The sequence below is a fragment of the Cervus canadensis genome, chromosome 16 (assembly GCF_019320065.1).
Source record: "Cervus canadensis isolate Bull #8, Minnesota chromosome 16, ASM1932006v1, whole genome shotgun sequence".
Taxonomy (NCBI): domain Eukaryota; kingdom Metazoa; phylum Chordata; class Mammalia; order Artiodactyla; family Cervidae; genus Cervus; species Cervus canadensis.
In genome coordinates this window covers 63,813,667-63,833,884 of record NC_057401.1, presented here as the reverse complement: position 1 = coordinate 63,833,884, position 20,218 = coordinate 63,813,667, and the positions used below count along the sequence as shown (strand labels likewise).

Sequence of the window (20,218 nt, the reverse complement as noted above, 5' to 3'; positions counted from 1 at the left end):
AAAAAAAAAGAGAGAAGTCAAAATTTAGAAACCTGGAAGGTTATGACTTTCCGTGGACCCCTTGATGAGGAAGTAGAGACTGCTCATGATTCATCAGGATTTACCGCAGGGGATCTGCCACCTTGGCCAGAGTAGGCAACTGCTGTGTGTGCAGAAGGTGGAGGCCAGCCTTGACCTTGGGTAGTGGGAAGTCTCAGGACACACGTGGGCCTGAGGCATCCGCAGATGTGCAGATGTGTGTGCAAGGCTTACCGGAAGGGCCATGGCTGGGCTGGAGGGGCTGAAGGGAAGCCTTGGTGCTGGCGGTGGTGGAGGTGGGTCGTTGGTGAAAGGGCAGGGGGTTGTCTTGGGAAGGCAGTGGGACGATCTCGCGAGGGTTTCAGTGGGGCCGGGCTCTTTACCTGGCAGCTGCTGATGGTGCAACAGACTCCAAGTGGCCACGTTTGGCTCTGCCAGAGTGTGCGGGCGTAAGGCTCGTGGTCTGTACCAAAGGTAGGCTGGTTTCTTCAGTGGTTCTGCTGCTTTTGCTTTGGGCTGGGGCTTCAGTCCCTGGGGGAGCAGCTCATCTGATCCCGTGGAGGAGGGCCATGAGATGCTTGGAAAGATGAGGGTAAACACAGACCTTTAGAAGAGCTGTCCGTCCCCATCTTCTAAATGTTGTCACGTTTCCGATGGTACCAAAGACCATAACGTTTTACAGTTAAGACGCACATGCAGAGCGTCTTCCCGAGGGTCGGTGTACTCCTGCGAGGGTGGAGCTCAGCCTCCTGGTCGTCTCCGAGCAGCTCATGGGTCAGTTCTCTCAGCTGACCTCATCCTTTCGGAGATGGTGGTCCTGAAGCCATCAGGTGGGAGCTGGGCTGGCAGGGTTTCCGCAGACTCTCAACACCAGTGGCCACTTCTAACCTAAGACTTGGAAGAAAACCAGTCGCCCCTGAAAAGAGGTACATGAAGCTTATTTTGGATCTGTTTTTATTAATAACTAGTGGGACTTTGTTTCCAAAGCAAAACTTCTTGTGTAGCTTTCATTCTTTTGATTTTTCTTCTGACAGCAGTAATTTTTTTTTTTAAACTAAAAGCAACAGTTATTTTCTGTTCCCCAAAGCCTATTCATTTGCAGTGTGGGTGTGAATGGGAAATGTTATTTATTGCACAAACACACATATACAGCGTTTTGCTTCTTTAGATCCAGCTTATAGAGGGCTTCTCCCTCCCACGTCAGGAAACTGAAAAGAAGGCTGGAGGCATTTTGAAGTAGCTGCAACGAAAATGATTTGATTGTGCAGCCCAACCAGGCTCTCTGTAATAAATCTTCCTATTGACAAAATCACTCGCTTAGGATCAACTCACCAAACATACTTTTAATTTTCCAGAGATGCTAGGATGGAATTCGAACAACTTTTCCTAAAATTGATCCTTTGAAAATTTCTTCCTCATGTATTTCCCTGACGGAGCTAAATAGTTTTAATTAATGTGACTTTCATTTTTCTTGAAATTTTCCTGAAAGTATTCCATACACATTCACTTGGATAATTTTTATAAGCATATTTTAAAATAATCTTTCAAGTGATGATAGCTTCTTTTATTTCTAAAGAGGGAGAGTTATTTTGACACATTCAAATCAGAGATTATCAACCAAGACAATTTGATAAAATCTGGAGGCAGTTTTCAGTGGCACAGATAGTGGGATGCTACTGGTTACTGGGTGGGAGTGGGTAGAGAGAGGCCAGCAATGGTGCTAAATGCACAGAACAGCTCCCAGAACAAAGAACTGCCTGGATCTAAATGTCAGTATGTCTGAGACTAAGCCCCGAACTTGCTGACTTAAAGACGCTTCTCCCCAGCCTCTGGTATTCCACTAAGAAGTGAGAGTCCAGGATGGAAGGGCCTGATGTTTATATCTGAGCCCACTTAGACTAGAAGGCTATTCAAGGAGTTAGTTTGATGGTAGGATGCTCAGAAAACCCTGATCTAAATGAAGACTCTGAATGCCCCTCCCTGGCACCTTACCAGGATGACTGTTTATGGTGCCTTTATTTTAGGGAAAAAAGGTAACATGTTACAGTCTGAAAATTATAAACTTCTAAAAATCACCTGTTCTCATTAAATGTGCTTCCCTTAGCTTAACACAGCAAACCTGTAATTTCATCTCCTCCCCATCAAACCACGGGTCTCTCCCATTTTAGCTGCTCTTTCCCTTGACACGGCATTTCCTTCTCTAATCATCACTTCCAAAATCCCAGGGAGGGGACAGGTCGGGCATTTGTGTTATTTTTCTTCACCTTTCCTTCAGGAGGCAAAGACGTCAGGACTGAGATAGGAACGCATGGCTGTCGTAAATTTAAGACAGTCCCAATTGGCCATTGTCTGTGTGGCTTGTTCCATAGTTAACAGAAGTTTCTGGGTTGCCTTGGATCTGACACATTGAAAAGCGATCTGCAAGAGAAAGAATTTGCTTTTAGCCTCCAGGTGACGCTAGCTCGGTCTCAGAGGTCGAGGTGGCCGTGTCCCCATCCATCTCCGTGACGGATGCTGCTCAGGGGGAGTTGGAGTGTCAGAGATACTGCTCCGGGCGCCTGGTGGGTGCTGGGCGTGGGTGTCAGTGCTCGGGGCGCTGCCTGTCACAAAGCTAGCTAGCACCTGTTGAGACTTCACTGTTACTTTCATTAGCTTTCCTATATATTTTTAATCATCACCAATTTTTTTTTTTTGTGACGTGGGGCAGTGATAATCTACCTGCAACCTTCCCCGGGTGGATTGGTGAGGGTGCTGTACGCCTTGCTCTGAACAGAACAAAGTTACACCCGAACACCTCTGACAGCTGTCATTCTTTTTTTTTAAATTTAATTTCTTATTTTATACTGGAGTAGAATTGGGCTTCCCTGGTGGCTCAGGGGTTAAAGAATCTGCCCGCCAATGCAGGCAACATGGGTTTGATCCCTGGTTGGAAAGATGCCCTCAAGAAGGAGATGGCAACCCTCTCCAGTTGCCCGGAGAATCCCATGGACAGAGGAACCTGGCGGGCTAGTCCATGGGGTTGCAAAAGAGTCTGACACAACTTAGTGACTAAACAGCAACAACAAAGAATTGATTTATAATGTTGTGTTAGTTTCAAGTGCATAACAAAGTGATTTAATTCCAGATACACATACATTCATTCTTTTTCAGATTCTTTTCCCATGTAAGTTATTACAGAAAATTGAGTAGAGTTTGCTGTGCTGTATGCTAAGTAGGTCCTTTTTGATTATCTGTTTTATACAGTAGTGTCTTTGTGTTAATCCCAAAATCCTATTAAGATACGTCATTTGGTGAGACGTCATAAGCCTCAGGTCACAGGGACCCCAGTATTCCCTTTGGGTCCCTGTATTCACCTCTAAGCTTGCATTCTAGAGCAGTCTCCAGTTTTGCAGACTGTGACCCCACTTCCAAGGGTGAAATTAATCATACTTTTAATTTTATAATCCACTATAACCATGCTTTTAATTTTATAATTCCTTTGATCCTTTTCATAGCCACCCTCTCTACTGGAACCATAATCTTTCGGCACCTCTGTTTTTCTGGGTCTTATACTACCTCTCCTTCTTAAACCTACATTCTCATCTCTACGCCCCACTCCTCAGCGACTGGGACCCCATTGTCCGTGACAGTGTGCTGTCTCTGGGCAGGGGCCGTGGCCTGACTGGATGGAAGTGCCCCTGGATCCCAGTTTTTCTCTGCATTCCTTCCTCCACCTTTCTTGCTCACGGTCTCTCCCTCCCACAGACACCATTCTCTTGCCTCAACATGATTTGCAGCCCCTTCACCTGTTTCTCTGTGTAATTAGCACATTTCTACCCCCGTGAACATTGAGTCAACGGGAATCAGAAGGTGGAGATTGTGAAAGATGATGTACCCTCCGCTTCATACTTTCTCCATCTTTATATCTCATAAAGTGAGATATCATCTCTATTTCATCACTATCTTGATATCTTACCATGTATTCATGAACACACCCCCTTTTTAAAGATGAAGCCCCTTCCTTCCTTTTCATAACCACCCTCTCTCGATGGCTCAGCTGGTAAAGCTCAGCCTGCAATGTGGGAGACCTGGCTTCGATCCCTGGGTTTGGAAGATCCCCTGGAGAAGGGACAGGCTACCCACTCCAGTATTCTTGGGCTTCCCTTGTGGCTCAGCTGGTAAAGAATTTACCTGCAATACGGGAGACCTGGGTTCGATCCCTGGGTTGGGAAGATCACCTGGAGAAGGGAACAGCTACTCACTCCATTATTCTGGCGTGGAGAATTCTGTGGACTGTACAGTCCCTTACCATATATTCATGAACACACTCCCTTTTAAAAGATGAAGCCCTTTTCTTCTTTTTCATGACCACCTTCTCTTCTGGAACCTTAATCCTTTGTCACCTGTTTTTCTGGATCTTGTACTACCTCTCCCTCTAAAATCTGCATTCTCTTCTCCATTCCCCACTCCTCAGAAAAGGAGACACATTTAATTATCAGTTTTCTGTATCCTAAAATTTTCTGAACTTTGATCCCTTAGTGCTTTTCTGACTTCATTGAGTTTTCTGGGGTTACCTAACATTCAAGGTACCACAAATATTCTGTCCCTCTTTTGCTTCATCCGTTCCCTTCTTGGTTCCTTGGGTCATGGATTCTGTCTCCTATTTTTCTGAAACTGACTTCAAAATTGACCACTGACTGTTCATTGACTCAATAAAGCCAGTGGTCTTTGCTTTGCCTCATCAGGGTACAGTTGATGAGGTCTCTTTTTAAAGTGTGTTGTTTCTGTCCTCCCTCCAACTTAATTTGGCCCTCGTGGTGCTATATTTGCGAGATGCTCTGTGTTTCTTCTCTCATTTTTGTGTGGTTACTTTTCTTTAACAACTTCTAAATAAACACTTCTCTTTAGCCAATTTTTCCCCTCTCATGTTTCATGAGTCTGAACCACACCCATGATTTTAACCATTCTAAATATTATATGCTGTCTTTGCATTCTTTTTTTTTTTTTCTTTTCTGAGCATCTGCCGTGGATTTTCCACAGTCTGCTGCGTTTCCTTAAATGTTCTCTCAGCATCTTAAACCCAACACACACCAAACCAAATGATCATATCCTCCTCTAAAACTTCTTCTGTTGTTTTTCATATTTGGAAAAGTGGCCTCACTATCCTCCAAGTGACTTACATTCTTTGAGTCCATCTGTGCTTTTTGCTTTCCGTTCCTCCAAATTTAACAGATTGGAACAATAGCCATTTATGAGGAAGTTGGGCCGGGCTCCACTAATTGCCTCTGCTCTTGGGATACTTACTGACGTCACCCGGTGGGTTTCGGCTTTATTCACGTATCAGGTGTCTTGGTGGGGCTGGCCGGGAACCTGGACTATGTGGGAGATAACTCTAGGAGGACCTGTATGTGGTCTCTCTGGCTTGGCAGTTTCAGGGGCACTAAACTTCTGACCCCGTGTCTCCGTGCCCCAGAGGATGTGATCAGAGAGACAGGAAGTGGAAACTGCCGGTCTCTAAGGGTGAGAGCTTGGAAGCTGGGGTGTCATTACTTCTATTATATTCGGCTAAGCAGAGCAATCAGAGAGCCAACCCAGATTCGGGGCTGCAGGGGAGGGATGCAGATCCAGCTTTTGGTGGGAGGAAGGTTGAAGAATCTATGACATCTTTAATTTTCTGGACTTCCCCTTACCCATCACATGATGTATTTACTGGGTTTGCCTTAATTTCTGTTGGCACTGAAGCCCCCAAAATCACAGCTCCACTGATTCCTCTCTGGACAGTTGCCATAGCTTCACTTTAACTTCTCCACCTTTATGCTCTTCTTTACCCAATTTCCTATGTGCACTCTGGTGAGAGTGATCTTGTTAACATTTCTTCTAATGTTAACTTACTGTGGTGGCTTATTGTTATGGAAATAGAGACCTCAGACCTCAGTCTCATTCACCTTCCACATCTTAACCCAACCTGCTGTCTCAGCTGCTTCTCACTTCTCCCCTTTACATCCTCTGGGGTCCAGGTCAAGTACGGTAAACTGTTCCCAGCACGTGCAGCCTGATCCTTCCTCTTGCCCCGTCCAGTGAGTCTTTTCATCCTCTTCTGGATTACTTCCGGAAATCTCTGTCTGTTGAAATCCTCTTTATCCTCCACGATTAAACTCAAATATGAAGTCCTCCTTGGGCCCATCCTTGATTCCTCTAAATAGCAGCGTGCTCTGTCCCCTAATTCCCACAGCACTCCAGCTTCTTTTTATGGCTTTCCAACAGCTTGGATTATCCTTATTTTTATAAGCCTATCTTATTTTAAAGCTTATTAATCTTTTAAATTATTCATCCTCTTTAAAGTCTCTCAGCTCCCAGCGCCGTAATTTCATTTCACCCAGTAGGTGCTCCGCTTAGGTTTTATTTGATTCACACTTGATCGCTAGCCAGAAAGTTTGCAGGCAGGTCACCTGTAAGTTTCAAAGGATAAACTCACCCACTGTGGATGATTTTTAAGAGTTGGGGGCATGATATTAATCAGGTTATTAGGATAGGACAATGCTCATGGCCTACTTTAATAGGGGTTTTTGTATTTTGAAAAGGGAAGGGGAGGAATTCTGCGGGCTTCCACATATAGATCTGTGTCTGCACGGGGAGGTAAGAATGGTGTTCCGAGGGAAAAACCAATCCATGATCATAAGCCTTAAATTGCATTCTTCAGGGGTGACGATGACAACTCGATAGAGCTTAAGCGTGCATATTTCCCCTTTTATAATGGATGGGTTATCTCATAAAATTATTGGGAGAAACAGAGGTCTGGATTCAGATATATATATATATACACATGCTAAATCTCTTCAGTTGTGTCCAACTCTGTGACCCCATGGACTGTAGCCCACCAGGCTCCTCTGTCCATGGGATTCTCCAGGCAAGACTACTGGAGTGGGTTGCTGTTTCCTTCTCCAGGGGATCTTCCTGACCCAGGGATGGAAGCCGTGTTTTTTATGTCTGCTGCATTGACAGGTGGGTTCTTTACCACTAGCGCCACCTGGGAAGCCTGTATATATACATGTACACATTTCTGAAATATTTTCTAGAAAAAGGGATGTTTTTCTAGGTACTCCAAGTCTCTCTCTCTTTTTAACTAGAGTGCTGAGGCTTTACCAAAAGACCACCTACTAAAAACCTGAGCCCATGTTCATGTACTTGTTCTCTTCTCTGTGTTTTAGGCACTTTCCACACATGACGGGACCACGAGCTTCTGGTTAGACAAGTGCCCAGTGTTGACGGTCTCCTGCCCACCATGAAGGGACCCTGCGTCATCGCGTGGCTGTTCTCGAGCCTGGGGTGGTGGAGACTCGCCCAGCCGGAGACAGACGCATCTCTGTGCCAGAGAGCAGAGCACCCAGTCATTTCCTATAAAGGTGAGAGTCGGGCACGCTCGCATTGCAAAGGCACCATTTAAGTGCAAGTTTCATGCTCAGGATACCAGCGGTTATCCCTCTGTTGTTCTGTCACTTTTGTTTAAAATCAGAGCGAAAATACGCAATCCCCCATCCTGAGTGTTTCATATTTTGAAACTGAGAAGAATTCAAGGTCAGAATTATCACAGATAGACAATCCCATTGTTGAGGCCACGTTTACTTGACAGGTGCTGTCAGCCCCCTAGGCGTGTGAAGCAGGGGAGAAAAATGTGACCCACAGAAATAACAACACACCAAGCAAAACAAAAAATTCTTCACTTCAGCATTTCTCAACAAAGCCCGAGTCCTACCACACAGTGTATGCCTTTGTCTTCATCTGGCACTGCATGGCAGACAGAATTCTTTTGTTGTCTCAAATATTTCCACAGATCTGTAGGATCAATTGATTAGTATGTGTACACGTTCTTTTATTATCTAATTCATCAAAAGTTTTTAGTGTTCTTTACCCCTGACCACTTAAAGACATTTAGGGTGAAAGGTAAACTAGTCCTTATCTCTGTCTTCAAGGAAATCACACTTATATCATGAAGCCAAGTACAACCAGACATTGTATTTTAATAATTCATCCACTAGTTTTTTATTTTGTAACTTTTATATCACAAAAATTTTGAAATATATACAAAATTAGAATCTATTCTAAAGTCTAAGGAACACTCAACCCCTGGATTTATTCATTCTTGGCCCGCCTTTTTTGTTTTAAATCCCTACCCATGCTCCACCCACATTCACCAAATTATTTTGAAGCAAATTCAATAAATCATATAATTTTGTCATAACAGTTCATTTCTTGAATATCAAAGATGAGGAATTCATACTACGGTAATCACACCAAAACAGTCAAAAGCCCAAACATAAACCAATGCCATAAAATTAGCAACCATCACGTGAGTCCTGGGAGACGCCTGATGGCCTCAGGAATGCTTGCCCCTTGCTTTGTTAACAGTTGTGTTGAGTCAGGAGCGGAGTGAAGTTCACATATTGCGATTGGTTGGTATATCTCTCTAGTCTCCTCATCTTTCACTGTGTTTTGTTGTTTTTGTTGCTCCACTTGCAAGTTCATCTTTAAAAAAACGTAAGTTCATTGTCCTGTAGAGTTTCCACATTGCTTCCCATTGGTGTCATTGAGATGTTCTTCTGTCCCTAATGTTTCTACAAACTAGGAGTGATAGTGAGAGGCCACTCAGATTCAGGACTGCATCTTTTTGTCTCTACTGTGTCGCGGGTGGTGCCCTGTCCTTCACCGCGATATGAAATAATCAGTCACTGATGATCATTCATTCATTCATCTAAATCTTCTGATTCATTCATGAGTGCAAAACTAGGAGTCTCACATTTCCCTACTCTTTCTTCATTTAATGGTTAAATTATTTCTACATAATTATTTAAAACATAATTAAAACATAAATTATTTCCCTCAACTATTTGAATTTTCTAAGGGTGCATCTGACATAGGAAAGGCAGAGTGAATGCTTATTTTTCTTTTCTTTCCTTTGCCATTTTTTTCAACAGTCCAGTTAGTTAGTTCTCTAACATTATCCAAAGGGGACAAATAAAATGTTATGTTTGCTTTTTTAAAAACAAGTTGTTTATTAGAGTTATTTTTAACATATGGATTTCAATATTTGATATGTTTCAATTAATTGCAGCTTTTATTCTTATAGATGGTGCAGTGATCACATTTCAAGGTTAGGGGAGGGGACGCTCCTGAGTTTTTCTGAGACACCTCAAGTAGCCTTTAATGGCTTCATTATTCTCTGGGATAGCAAGATGCCCCTCACTCCTCTTATCCATTTCGTTCCATTGACCTAAGAAGCAGCCGTTTTTATCTGATTGGAGCATAGGAGTGGCTAAATTGAGGTCTTGTCAGTGTACAGAGCCAAGGAAAGCGTTCTCCACAGCGCACTATGATTGTTCTGGATGCTTCCAGTTCATCTCGAGGACTCTAGGGATCTCTTCTGGACCTCTTCCATTCTGTGTCTCTGTCTTTCTCTGCTGCACAGACTCCTGTCTCTGCAGGTCAACGTAATTATTCCTTTGCCTTTTCCTGCAATACACACTCAGTTGTTTCAGAATAATGGTTTTGTGCAACTCTAGTCCTTGTTGACTACGGAAAACCCTTTCGTGTGATTTTTCTTTTAGTCATCAGGGTATGAATCACACTGGATAATTGAAGCAAAATTACTGCTTTGAAATTGAAAGAATTTCCATTTGTATGGTTGGGCCATCAACTCAAAACATTGTTAATTTCACATTTGATTTTTGACATTTTTCAAAATTTACATAATTCTGTAATATTTTAAAGCCCAATTAATAAGGGTGTTTGGAGAAACTGAGTTCACTTTGTTTTCCTTACCTTGTTCCTTCTTTCTGCTTTTAGCGCACCTTTTACTTATAGTTCATGGTTTTTGTTTCTTTTTTAATATAAACAAAATTCTACACACACACATTTATATGTACAGATATATTCATACCCTCTTTTCCTAAAAAGTAGCATGTATACAAAATTCTCTCTATCGAGCATTTTTTCACATCATGATATGCCCTGTTGTCCACGCCTCAGTAACATGGATTTATGTCACTTCTACTCGTAGTCACATGGCTCTCGTCTATGGAAGGAGCTCCAGTCTATTCAACAACTCCTTACTGGGGGATGCGATCATGTATAGTGTTACAATGTGCAGTACCTCCTGGAACAATCTTTTGATGTTTTTACAAGTGTGCTATTGGCAGAGCTGCCTGGAATTGGGATTGCTGGGTCAAAGTGTGAATGCACCTGTGGTTTTGTTAGATCTTGCCTGATTCCCTTTCATGAGGGTTGTGCCATTTTGCATTCTCCTTGCTCTGGATATGAATGTTTCCTACCAGCCTTTCCAGCAAAGCACACTGTTAGGCTTTGGGATTTGGGACAACCCCATAGTTCATCAGAGGCTTCCCAGGTGGCTCAGTGGTAAAGAACCCGCTTGCTGACACAAGAGACATGGCTTCAGTCCCTGAGTTGGGAAGATCCCCTGGAGAAGGAAATGGCAATCCACTCCAGTATTCTTGCCTGGAAAATTCCATGGACAGAAGAGCCTAGCGGACTACAGTCCATGGGGTCATAATAAGTCAGATGTGACTGAGCTACTGAGTACGCATGCATGCATAGTGCATCAATGGCATCTAACTTACTTTTAAACTGCATTTTTATAAGGACGTGTGGACCCAGCGGTGGAAGGAGAGGGTAGGAAGAATTGAGGAAAGAGCACTGACATATACACTCCTCCTGCATGCTAAGTTGCTTCAGTCATGTCAGACTCTGTGTGCCCCTATAGGCTATAGCACAGAGCCCCCGCCCAGGCTCTTCTGTCCATGGGATACCAAGAATACGTTGCTATGCCCTCCTCCAAGGCATCTTCCTGACCCAGGGATTGAACCTGCATCTCTTGCATTGGGAGGCAGGTTCTTTATCACTAGCGCCACCTGGGAAGCCGCATATTCTCTATCATGTGTAAAATAAATAAATAGTGGTAAGCTGTGATATAGCACAGGGAACCCAGCCTGGCATCTTGTGATGACCTGGAGGAGAGGGATGGGAGGGCTGAGGGAGGCTCTAAAGTGGGGATACCTGTGTGTGTGTGTATGTATAGTTATGACTCATTTGGAGAAGGCAATGGCACCCCACCCAGTACCCTTGCCTGGAAAATCCCATGGACGGAGGAGCCTGGTGGGCTGCAGTCCATGGGGTCGCTGGGAGTCGGACACGACTGAGCGACTTCACTTTCACTTTTCACTTTCATGTATTGGAGAAGGAAATGGCAACCCACTCCAGTGTTCTTGCCTGGAGAATCCCAGGGATGGGGGAGCCTGGTGGGCTGCTGTCTATGGGGTCGCACAGAGTCAGACACGACTGAAGTGACTTAGCAGCAGCATGACTCATTTGCATTATTGTACTGCAGACACCATCATACTGTAAAGCAATTATCCTCCAATTAACCAATAAATAAAAAAATAAAATTTGGAGTGAACATTCAACTAACATCTAATAGGTGCCTATTATGTACTGGAGTCTGTGCTAAATATTGAGGAGACAGAGGTGAAAAACATAGTTCCTCTTAAGGGCTTAGAATGCCTTAAGGAATACAGATGGAAAGGGCTGTTGTGTTCCTTTCTATTAAGGGTCACCACAGAGGTGTCTTTGCTGGGTGCGTGGGAGCCCAGGGAAAAGGTGTCTGAACCAACAGCCTGGGCTGCAGAGGAGTGCTTGAGCAGAGGAGTGGCTGAGGACTCTTTTTAGGATGCTGCAAGATCAGAGCTGAGTCCCAGATGACTGTGAGAAGGTGTTTACGAGTCTCACGGAGGGAGCCCAGCAGGTTTTGGCAAGTGACAAGACCAATGAGCCGTGAAATCTCAGTTCAGATTATGGAGAGGAGGTAGAGGGAGATGAGACTTAGAGGGAAGATTCAATAATGCAGGGCGTCAGAGGCATCTCTAGAAGGGCCCCTCTGTCTGCACAGGCTCAGCGTGGAAGGTGAACTGGCAGCGGAAAGAGCCGGCCCTGGGGCTGCTGTTGTGACCAGAGGGAGCGGTGATGAGGGCAGGAGGGCCTGAGCTGCGGGAGGTGTCGCAGAATGTGAAGAGCTGGGTGGATTCTGGAAATCTGCAGACGAGGCTGTTGATGTTTTCAAGGAGGGACCAGGAGGCACTGAGTAGGAAGCCCAAGTTCTTGGCTGTTAATTCCAGGTGGAGTAAAGAAGGGAAATCTGAAACGGTGAGGTGAGGTTGAGAAATCTGAGTTCCTAGCTGCCATCAGATGGAGTTAACTAGTTGAGAGCTGGTATCATGGGTACCAGAGATTTTTCAAGAGGGAAGTGGCCGTCAGAATATCTGGGCCAGAAGGCAGTGTGACAGACTCACCCTGATTTTCCCCAGGCTTTTTGGGGGGTGTCTCTGAAAGCTCCGAGACATAGATTTGATCCCTGGGTCGGGAAGATCCTCTGGAGGAGGGCACGGCCACCCATGGTGACTGGAGAATCCCATGGACAGAGGAGCCTGGCAGGCTGCAGTCGATAGGGTCATGGACATGACATGACATGACTGAAATGACTTAGCACATGCACTGAAAACTCTACTGTATTTTCAGAAAACTAGAACAGATGGTTACCCTCCTAGAGACTGTCAGCAATGGTGTATTCATCTCCCAGTGTTGCTGCAACCAGATACCCTAAACTAGATGATTTAAAACAACAACAACATCCTCTCTTATAGTTCTGGAGTCTGGAAGTCCAAAAACAAGATGTCAGCAGAGCTGTACTCTCTTTGAAGGCTCCAGGAAAGAATTCTTCTTTTCCACATCCTAGCTTCTGGTGGTTGTCAGCAATCTCCTGTGTTCCTTGGCTTGTGGACCCATCACTGCAGTCTCTGAGTCTGTAGTCACATGACATTCTCTGTGTGGCTGTTTTTGCCTTCTCTTCTTTTTATAAGAATAGGAACTCTATTGAATTTAGAGCCCACCCTAACCCAGCATGACTAAATCTGAATTAATTACATCAAGACTCTATGTCCAAGTAAGATCATAGTCATCACAGGTACATGAGGTTAGGACTTCAGCATATCTTTTTGGTGGACATATTCAGTTCAGTTCAGTTGCTCAGGCATGTCCAACTCTTTCTGACCCCATGGACTATAGCACATGAGGCTTCCCTGTCCATTACCAACTCCCAGAGCTTGCTCAAACTCATATCCATCAAGTTGGTGTTGCCATCCAACCATCTCATCCTCTGCTGTCCCCTTCTCCTTCTGCCTTCAATATTTACCCCATCAGGGTCTTTGGAAGTGAGTCAGTTCTTTGCATTAGGTGACCAAAGTTTTGGAGTTTCAGCTTCAGCATCAGTCCTTCCTATAAATATTCAGGACTGTTTTCCTTTAGGATGGACTGGTTGGATCTCCTTGCAGTCCAAGGGACTCTCAAGAGTCTTCTCCAACACCACAGTTCAAAAGCATCAATTCTTTGGCACTCAGCTTTTGTTATAGTCCAACTCTCACATCCATACATGACTACTAGAAAAACCATAGCTTTGACTAGATGGACCATTGTTGGCAAAGTAATGTCTCTGCTTTTTAATACGCTGTCTAGGTTGGTCATAGCTTTTCTTCCAAGGATCAAATGTCTTTTAATTTCATGGCTGCAGTCACCATCTGCAGTGATTTTGGAGCCCCCCCAAAATTAAGTCTGTCACTGTTTCCACTGTTTCCCCATCTATTTGCGATAAAGTGATGGGACCAGATGCCATGATCTTAGTTTTCTGAATGTTAGGTTTTAAGCCAACTTTTTCACTCTCCTCTTTCACTTTCATCAAGAGCCTCTTTAGTTCTTCGCTTTCTGCCGTAAGGGTATGTCATGTGAGGTGTCATCTACAGGACATATTCAACCTGTAGCAAATGGCATTTACCAGCGCAGCTTTGAGCAGTGATGGGGCTGAAACTAGATGGCAATGAGTGAGGGGTGTGTGTGACGTGAAGAGATAGATATAAAAATAGAGAATTATTGTTTCAAGTAGGCAGGGATGTAAGGATAGGGAATAGCTTTTAAGAGAACATTATTTAATCCTCTTTAAATGGTGATGGTGAAGAGAGAAAAGACAGGGGGAGGGAATTGACTAGACAGAGCCCCCAGGGCTGTAGGAGGGGACAGGATGCGGGGGACAGGTGAGGGATTAGCTCCCAGGAAGCAGACCCCGCCCCCAGGGAGCCCAGAGGGAGGGAGGCCGGGGGACCCAGGATGCAGGGCAGTCAGAGGAGGGGGTTGCCCAGGACTCCATCTTCGCTGAGAAGGAGCAGGCAGGCTGTGGGCCAAGAGGTTGGGGCTTTAGGAAGGAAGTGCCTTTCTTAAGAAAGGATAAGACTGTTGACCAAAAACAGACACAAAAGATTCCCCATGACTCTTCAGAGCCCAGTCAGCCCTTGAAATGGCTCCTTTTATAGCTGAGCAGGTGGCCACAGCTACGCCCCCTAAACACTTTTCTGTGCTCTCTACAAACGGTTTGAGAAAGTAAAATGAAACATGGATGAGAGAGCAATAAAGGCAGGACTGGATCACCTTGATGTTTAAGATCTTGATATTTGGGGTATATTTCAAATTTCATGATTTAGTTTTATACGTTGGAGTCACCCTGCACGAGATTCTACTCAAGAAGCATCTACAGGAACATTTCATCACAGCTAAGCATGTTTCATTGAGATCTTGATTCGATTTGCCTAGTTGGGCAGAAGATGCTGGCAGGATCTTGGTGAAATATTTGCCATTCCAGGCTCCTCTTGTCTTGTGGAGTTCATTGCTCAAGAAGCCCCAGCAGCTTGCTGTGTTTGCACGGTTGGTCCCTTGACTGCATGGTCTAGAATATTTATCCCTGATCACGCAGTGGCTGCTAAAACACCCTAACCCATGACAGATGCTTCACACTTACGTCCTTGTCGATTGCTTAAATATCTGCTCGAATAAAGAGGGGGAAAATACTGACCCTTCCAGACAACATGTTTCTCAGCATGCTTACTGACTCTCATAACCATCTTCCAAATGAGTTTTAAATGTTTAATGTCCACTTAAGGGGATAGCGCCACATTCTGCTTTTGTTTGTTTATTGATTAAAGTTTACCCAGCAGGCTGGCTGTTTAGAGAGCCTGAGCCAGTTATAGGAATTAGAGCAATTTCACAGGATGCATAGAGAAAGACCACTGCTGGAGTGAGGCATGCTGGACTCAGGCTTACTTGGACTTGCAACTTTAATGTTATGACTAATTTGGAGGCCTATCTTCAGTGTCTTAGCTGACAGCGCTTAGTATTTTTATACATTTTATTTGAAGGCTAGTTGATTTACAAGGTTGTGTTAATTTCAGCTATACAGCAGAGTATATCTATATATACACATTCCTTTTCATATTCTTTTCCATTATGGTTTATTACAGGCTATTGAATATAATCCCCTGTACTCTACAGTAGACCTTGTTGTTATCCATTATATATGTAAAAGTTGACATCTGCTAACCCCCAGTTCCCAACCCATCTGGTCCCTCCCCTCCCCTCCCCCCTGGGAGCTGCAGTGTCTGTTCTCTATGTCTGTGAGTCTCTTTCTGTTTCATCGATAAAGGTTCGTTTGTGTTGTATTTTAGATTCTACGTATAAGTGGTGTCATGTGGCATTTGTCCTTCTCTTTCTGACTGACTTTGCTTAGTTTGATCCTTTCTAGGTCCATCCGTGTTTTTGCCATGTATCATGGCTCTATACCTGTCTTGGGACTCCATACCTATCTCTTGGTCTCATGATCATCCCAGGGCCATATATATGTCCCATGATGCTTCATTTTCTCTCTGGGTTTTGGCTGTCCAGTGTCTAATGCCTCAGGCATGTAGTTTCATGATCCTGGCTGGATTTTCTCTCTTCTCTTAGGATCTAGGATGATCATTACCACACGAGGGGCTGTTGTAGCTAATTTCCAGAGTCCCTGTCAGATTTCAGAGTCTTTAAGCATGTAAACCTTGATTAAAATTGCTTCCAGTATTTCTCCCTGTTCTAGTCTTAGATTTGCCATTTGACCTTTATGAGTTACAATTGTGCATAATTGCATGACAGTGGCCTACTTTCTCCAAGGAAGAATTGGGAAAGTTTATTTTAATTACAATAGATTGCATAAAATTCATTTTAATATTTTCATGTGAATCTAATTAAAGTATAGCAAGATACCACTTACTGTTGAAAATTGTCTTGAACTCAGTGCTTTTGTTTGTGAAAACTAAAATTTATATAAATCAAGTGTGATTCACTTTGGTTTCATAAGAGGTTGTAAGTTATCGTCCTTTGAGTTTACTTGGGAAGGGGGAAATGTTTCCTACAGATTCTCTATTATAAAACTCCTTTGACCTTTCAATAATTTAACTTCTGTTATCATGCAAATGACTGAATGTTTCTCATAGTGTAATCTCAAAATCACATGGAAAAAATATTTGAACCTGTATGCAAGTGAAGCAACTAAGGTATACACACACTGCCTGCTCTGTACATTGCTGTCGTTCAGTCCCTAAGTCCTGTCTGACTCTTTGCGACCCCATGGACTCAGCACACCAGGCTCCCCTGTCCACGGTCTCCAGGCGTTTGCTCAGATTCATGTCCACGGAGTCGGTGATGTCATCCAACCAGCTCATCCTCTGCTGCCCTCCTCTCCTCCTGCCTTCAATCCTTCCCAGCGTCAGGGCCTTTTCCAGTATGCTGACTCTTCTCATCAGGTGGCCAAAGTATGGGAGCTCCAGCTTCAGCATCAGTCCTTCCAACGACTATTCAGGGTTTTACACATTTAAGAACTGCATTTGCTATTACATTTTTTACTCTAAAGTGTGTTGCTAGTTTGCTATCTGAGAAAATGGATTATTAAAAAATGTCACTTTTCAACTCTATAATTTGGATTATATGTAATGATCATTCATGAGTGCATGGAGGTGTTAGAAACAATGCAATCATTATAAAACCGCTATGCATTATTCATTGGGTGAAATTGTTCCAATACCTACCTTGTACTTTCATATTGTTATTGATCTTTGATTGATGAAAGCTTTCAAGTATCTCTGTTATATGTTTTTTTATAAACAGTGATTAAGTTCTGATGAAAATAATTTGAGCTTTGAGAATGATCAATAACTTTTGTATTACTTTTGTGTTCTAGGACCACTAATGAAATAATGTGTAAGACATCTATATTTTATCTTGAGATAACCAATTTTTGATTGATTTTTCTTGGTGGGGAAATAGTGTTTATTACTTTAAGATTGTAAATGTAAAACTTTATAAGTTAAGTGGTTCAGTGGGATTACATTAAATTTGGGGATAAGATTTTGTGAAGTTATTGTCAGGACTCTAATTTAAAATAGTCATCTCGTTTAGCCTCAAAGAGTATGTTATTGTACTTTGTTTTTGCTCAAGCATATTATAGGCTTTCTAAGCCTTACAGGGGCAATTTATCCATTTCTCACAGTGAATGTAGATAAAAATCTTATCCTTATTTTACCTATGAAAAAGAGTTGGAAATTAAATGTACAGTGGATAAGCTTTTAATTAAGCAATATTTTTCTTGGATTTATAACTCCCTGTCATCTTCTAATATCAAGGCAAAGTAAGCATCCATGGTCACATTTGAGGAGACCAAGGTTCTGCCTGCTTCTGCAGACAACAGTGCTGAAATGTTTGTTATTTGTATAATAAAGAAAAACCTACAGCGAGGTTTCTAAACCTTATTTAGTTTGTGTACTAATGTAGTCAGCACCTTAACCTTTTATTTCCCTGAAGCTTTTTAAAGAGGAGTTTTTTGATTTTTTTTTTTAATTGCGGTATAGTTGCTTTACAATCTTGTGTTTATCTCTGCTGTTCAATGCAGGGCGTCAGCCATATGTACACATATAACCCCTCCCTCTTGGACCTCCTCTCCACCCTGTCTTGCTCCTCTAGGTCACCACAGAGCCCCAGGCTGCGCTCCTTTTGCCATATATACAGCGGGTTCCCACTAGCTAGCTATTTTACACACAGCAGTGCGCAGAGGTCAATCCCCATCTCCCTTCACCCCCGCCCCGTCCCATGTCCAAGTGTCTGTTCCCTGCGTCTGTGTCTCTGTTCCTGCCAGTGGGGTGTTATTTTTTAATTTCTCTTTTACTTTTCCTTTTCCATCCTGTGAGTCAGGGATGGGCTTCAGAAAGCCTCATCACATGCGTCACATGGTTCATAATCAAGAGCAGGTGACAGTGTATGCTGACACGCCCGAAGGGGTAGGTCCCTCCAGTCTGCACGACGGCAACGTTGTCGTAATACTCTCTGACCATTCCCACCTTGAAAGCCCCTCTGGGCTGTGTGTTAGGCCGACTGCACACCCTAGTAAACAAAATCAGTGAAATGAGACCCTGATGCCCTGAATGCCTGGGCTGGCGGAGCTGTCCTGGCAGCTCTCAGAATGTGATTAACGACTATCATCCTCATTTGTATTTTTGTGCCCCGGATCCCCTGGCTTCATCACACAGAGTGCTTTAGCCTCTGCTTTTTGAAGATAAAAGCAGAGGTCCAGTTCATTAATTATGCAATCAGTCTTTATTGAGTGCATATGATGTGCTAGACATATTTCCATTACAGGGTTTCCCCAATAAACGAAATGGTGGAAATCTCAGAGTTTACATTCTGTTAGGGGAGACAGACAATAATAAGATGATATGATATAGAACTGCTGGCTCAGATGGTAAAGAATCTGTCTGTAATTCGGGAGACCCATGTTTGATTCCTGGGTCGGGAGGATCCCCTGAAGAAGGGAATAGCAACCCACTCCAGTATTCTTGCCTGGAGAATCCCATGGACAGAGGAGCCTGGCGGGCTACAGTCAGGGTCACAAACAGTCAGACAGGACTGAACGACTAACACACACACACACACACAATATAAACTGGTCTCTGTAGTACTATGGGCTGAGAAAAAAGATAAAGCAGGGAATGGGTTTAGTAGATGAGGGATCTTGCAATTTACACTAGGGTAACCAAGTGTGCCTGGCATTTACCTGTTGCCTCCAGCCCCATACCTGCCCCTTAAATTTCACCTTGTACAACTGATCATGGAGTCAGTGAAATTCCTCAGGCTCCTGACTCAGCTGGGTTCCTGTTAGAATGTGTGATGGGGACGAACCAGCTGTTGCTGGGGAGGCTGCCGCAGGAAGATGGAGAATCACGTTTATGCCTCCGCAGGGCGGCTGAGGACTGGGGTGATTCTGAGTCCTCAGCCGGGGAGCAGGCGGTCACATCTTGAGTCACAGCTGCCGGAGAAGGGCACAGCAGCAGAAACAGGTGTGTGGGTCCAGCCCAGCTTGCTAGCAGCTGCTCATCTTTGTGTCTTGCATTCTTCCTCTTGGCTCTCCCAGGATGCATCCTTCATTCTCATACCTTATCTTCCAATATCTTTACAATCAGCTCTCTATATTACATGTTGTCTGAGCTACCTAGGATGGTTTCTGCCTTCCTGTTGACTGTGGCTCATATAGAATGACCTGTTGAGTCAAGGCTTGAAGGAGGTGAGGCCGCAAGTGACATGGATAGTGGAGGAGGCTGTTCCAGCGGAGGGGAGAAGAAATTCACAGGCCCTGGGGTGGAAGTGTGTGAGCTACAAGCAGGGAGGCCAGTGTGGCTAGAATGGAAGGTGGGATGGAGATGAGATTAGAAGGAAAATAGGGGGAAAAGGTCCTGTGGGGCCTTTAAGACTTTGACCTTTATTTTGAGTGAAGTGAGGAGTGGGGCTTCCCAGGTGGCACTAGTGGTAAAGAACCCACCTGCCAACGCTGGAGACATAAGAGACTCTGGTTAGATTCCTGGTTCGGGAAGATCTCCTGGGGGAGGGCACGGCAACCCACACAAGCATTCTTGCCTGGAGAATCCCGTGGACAGAGGAGCCTGGAGGGCAACAGTGCATGGGGTCACAAAGAGTCGGACACAACTGAAGTGACTTAGCACGCATGCACTCCCGAGGAGCCACTGGAAGGTTTTGAGCAGAGGAATGATGTAGTGAGGACCTAATATCACTTAAAGTATCACCCTGGCTGCCGTGCCGAGGACAGACTGAATCACTAGTGGGTGCGTGGGACAGGGCAGGGGGAGCGTTTTGGGAGCTGGCGGGTGATCTAGGCTGGGGATGGTGGTAGCTTGGATGAAAGTGTTAGCAACAGTCCCCAGGGAGCGGTGGCCACATTCTGGTTATAATGTGTTTGGATGTC

The 20,218-nt window shown here is 44.1% G+C and overlaps 1 protein-coding gene across 1 annotated transcript in view; it reads left to right on the top strand.

Moving 5' to 3' along the window:
- The window catches only part of SEMA5A (semaphorin 5A), a 565,061-nt gene that overhangs the window by 202,959 nt on the left and 341,884 nt on the right, over positions 1-20,218 (top strand). The window contains exon 3 of the mRNA XM_043489083.1: positions 7,206-7,400. Within this exon, the coding sequence (XP_043345018.1) occupies positions 7,280-7,400 (121 nt within the window). The 5' untranslated portion in view covers positions 7,206-7,279. The remainder of the gene's footprint in view (positions 1-7,205; positions 7,401-20,218) is intronic.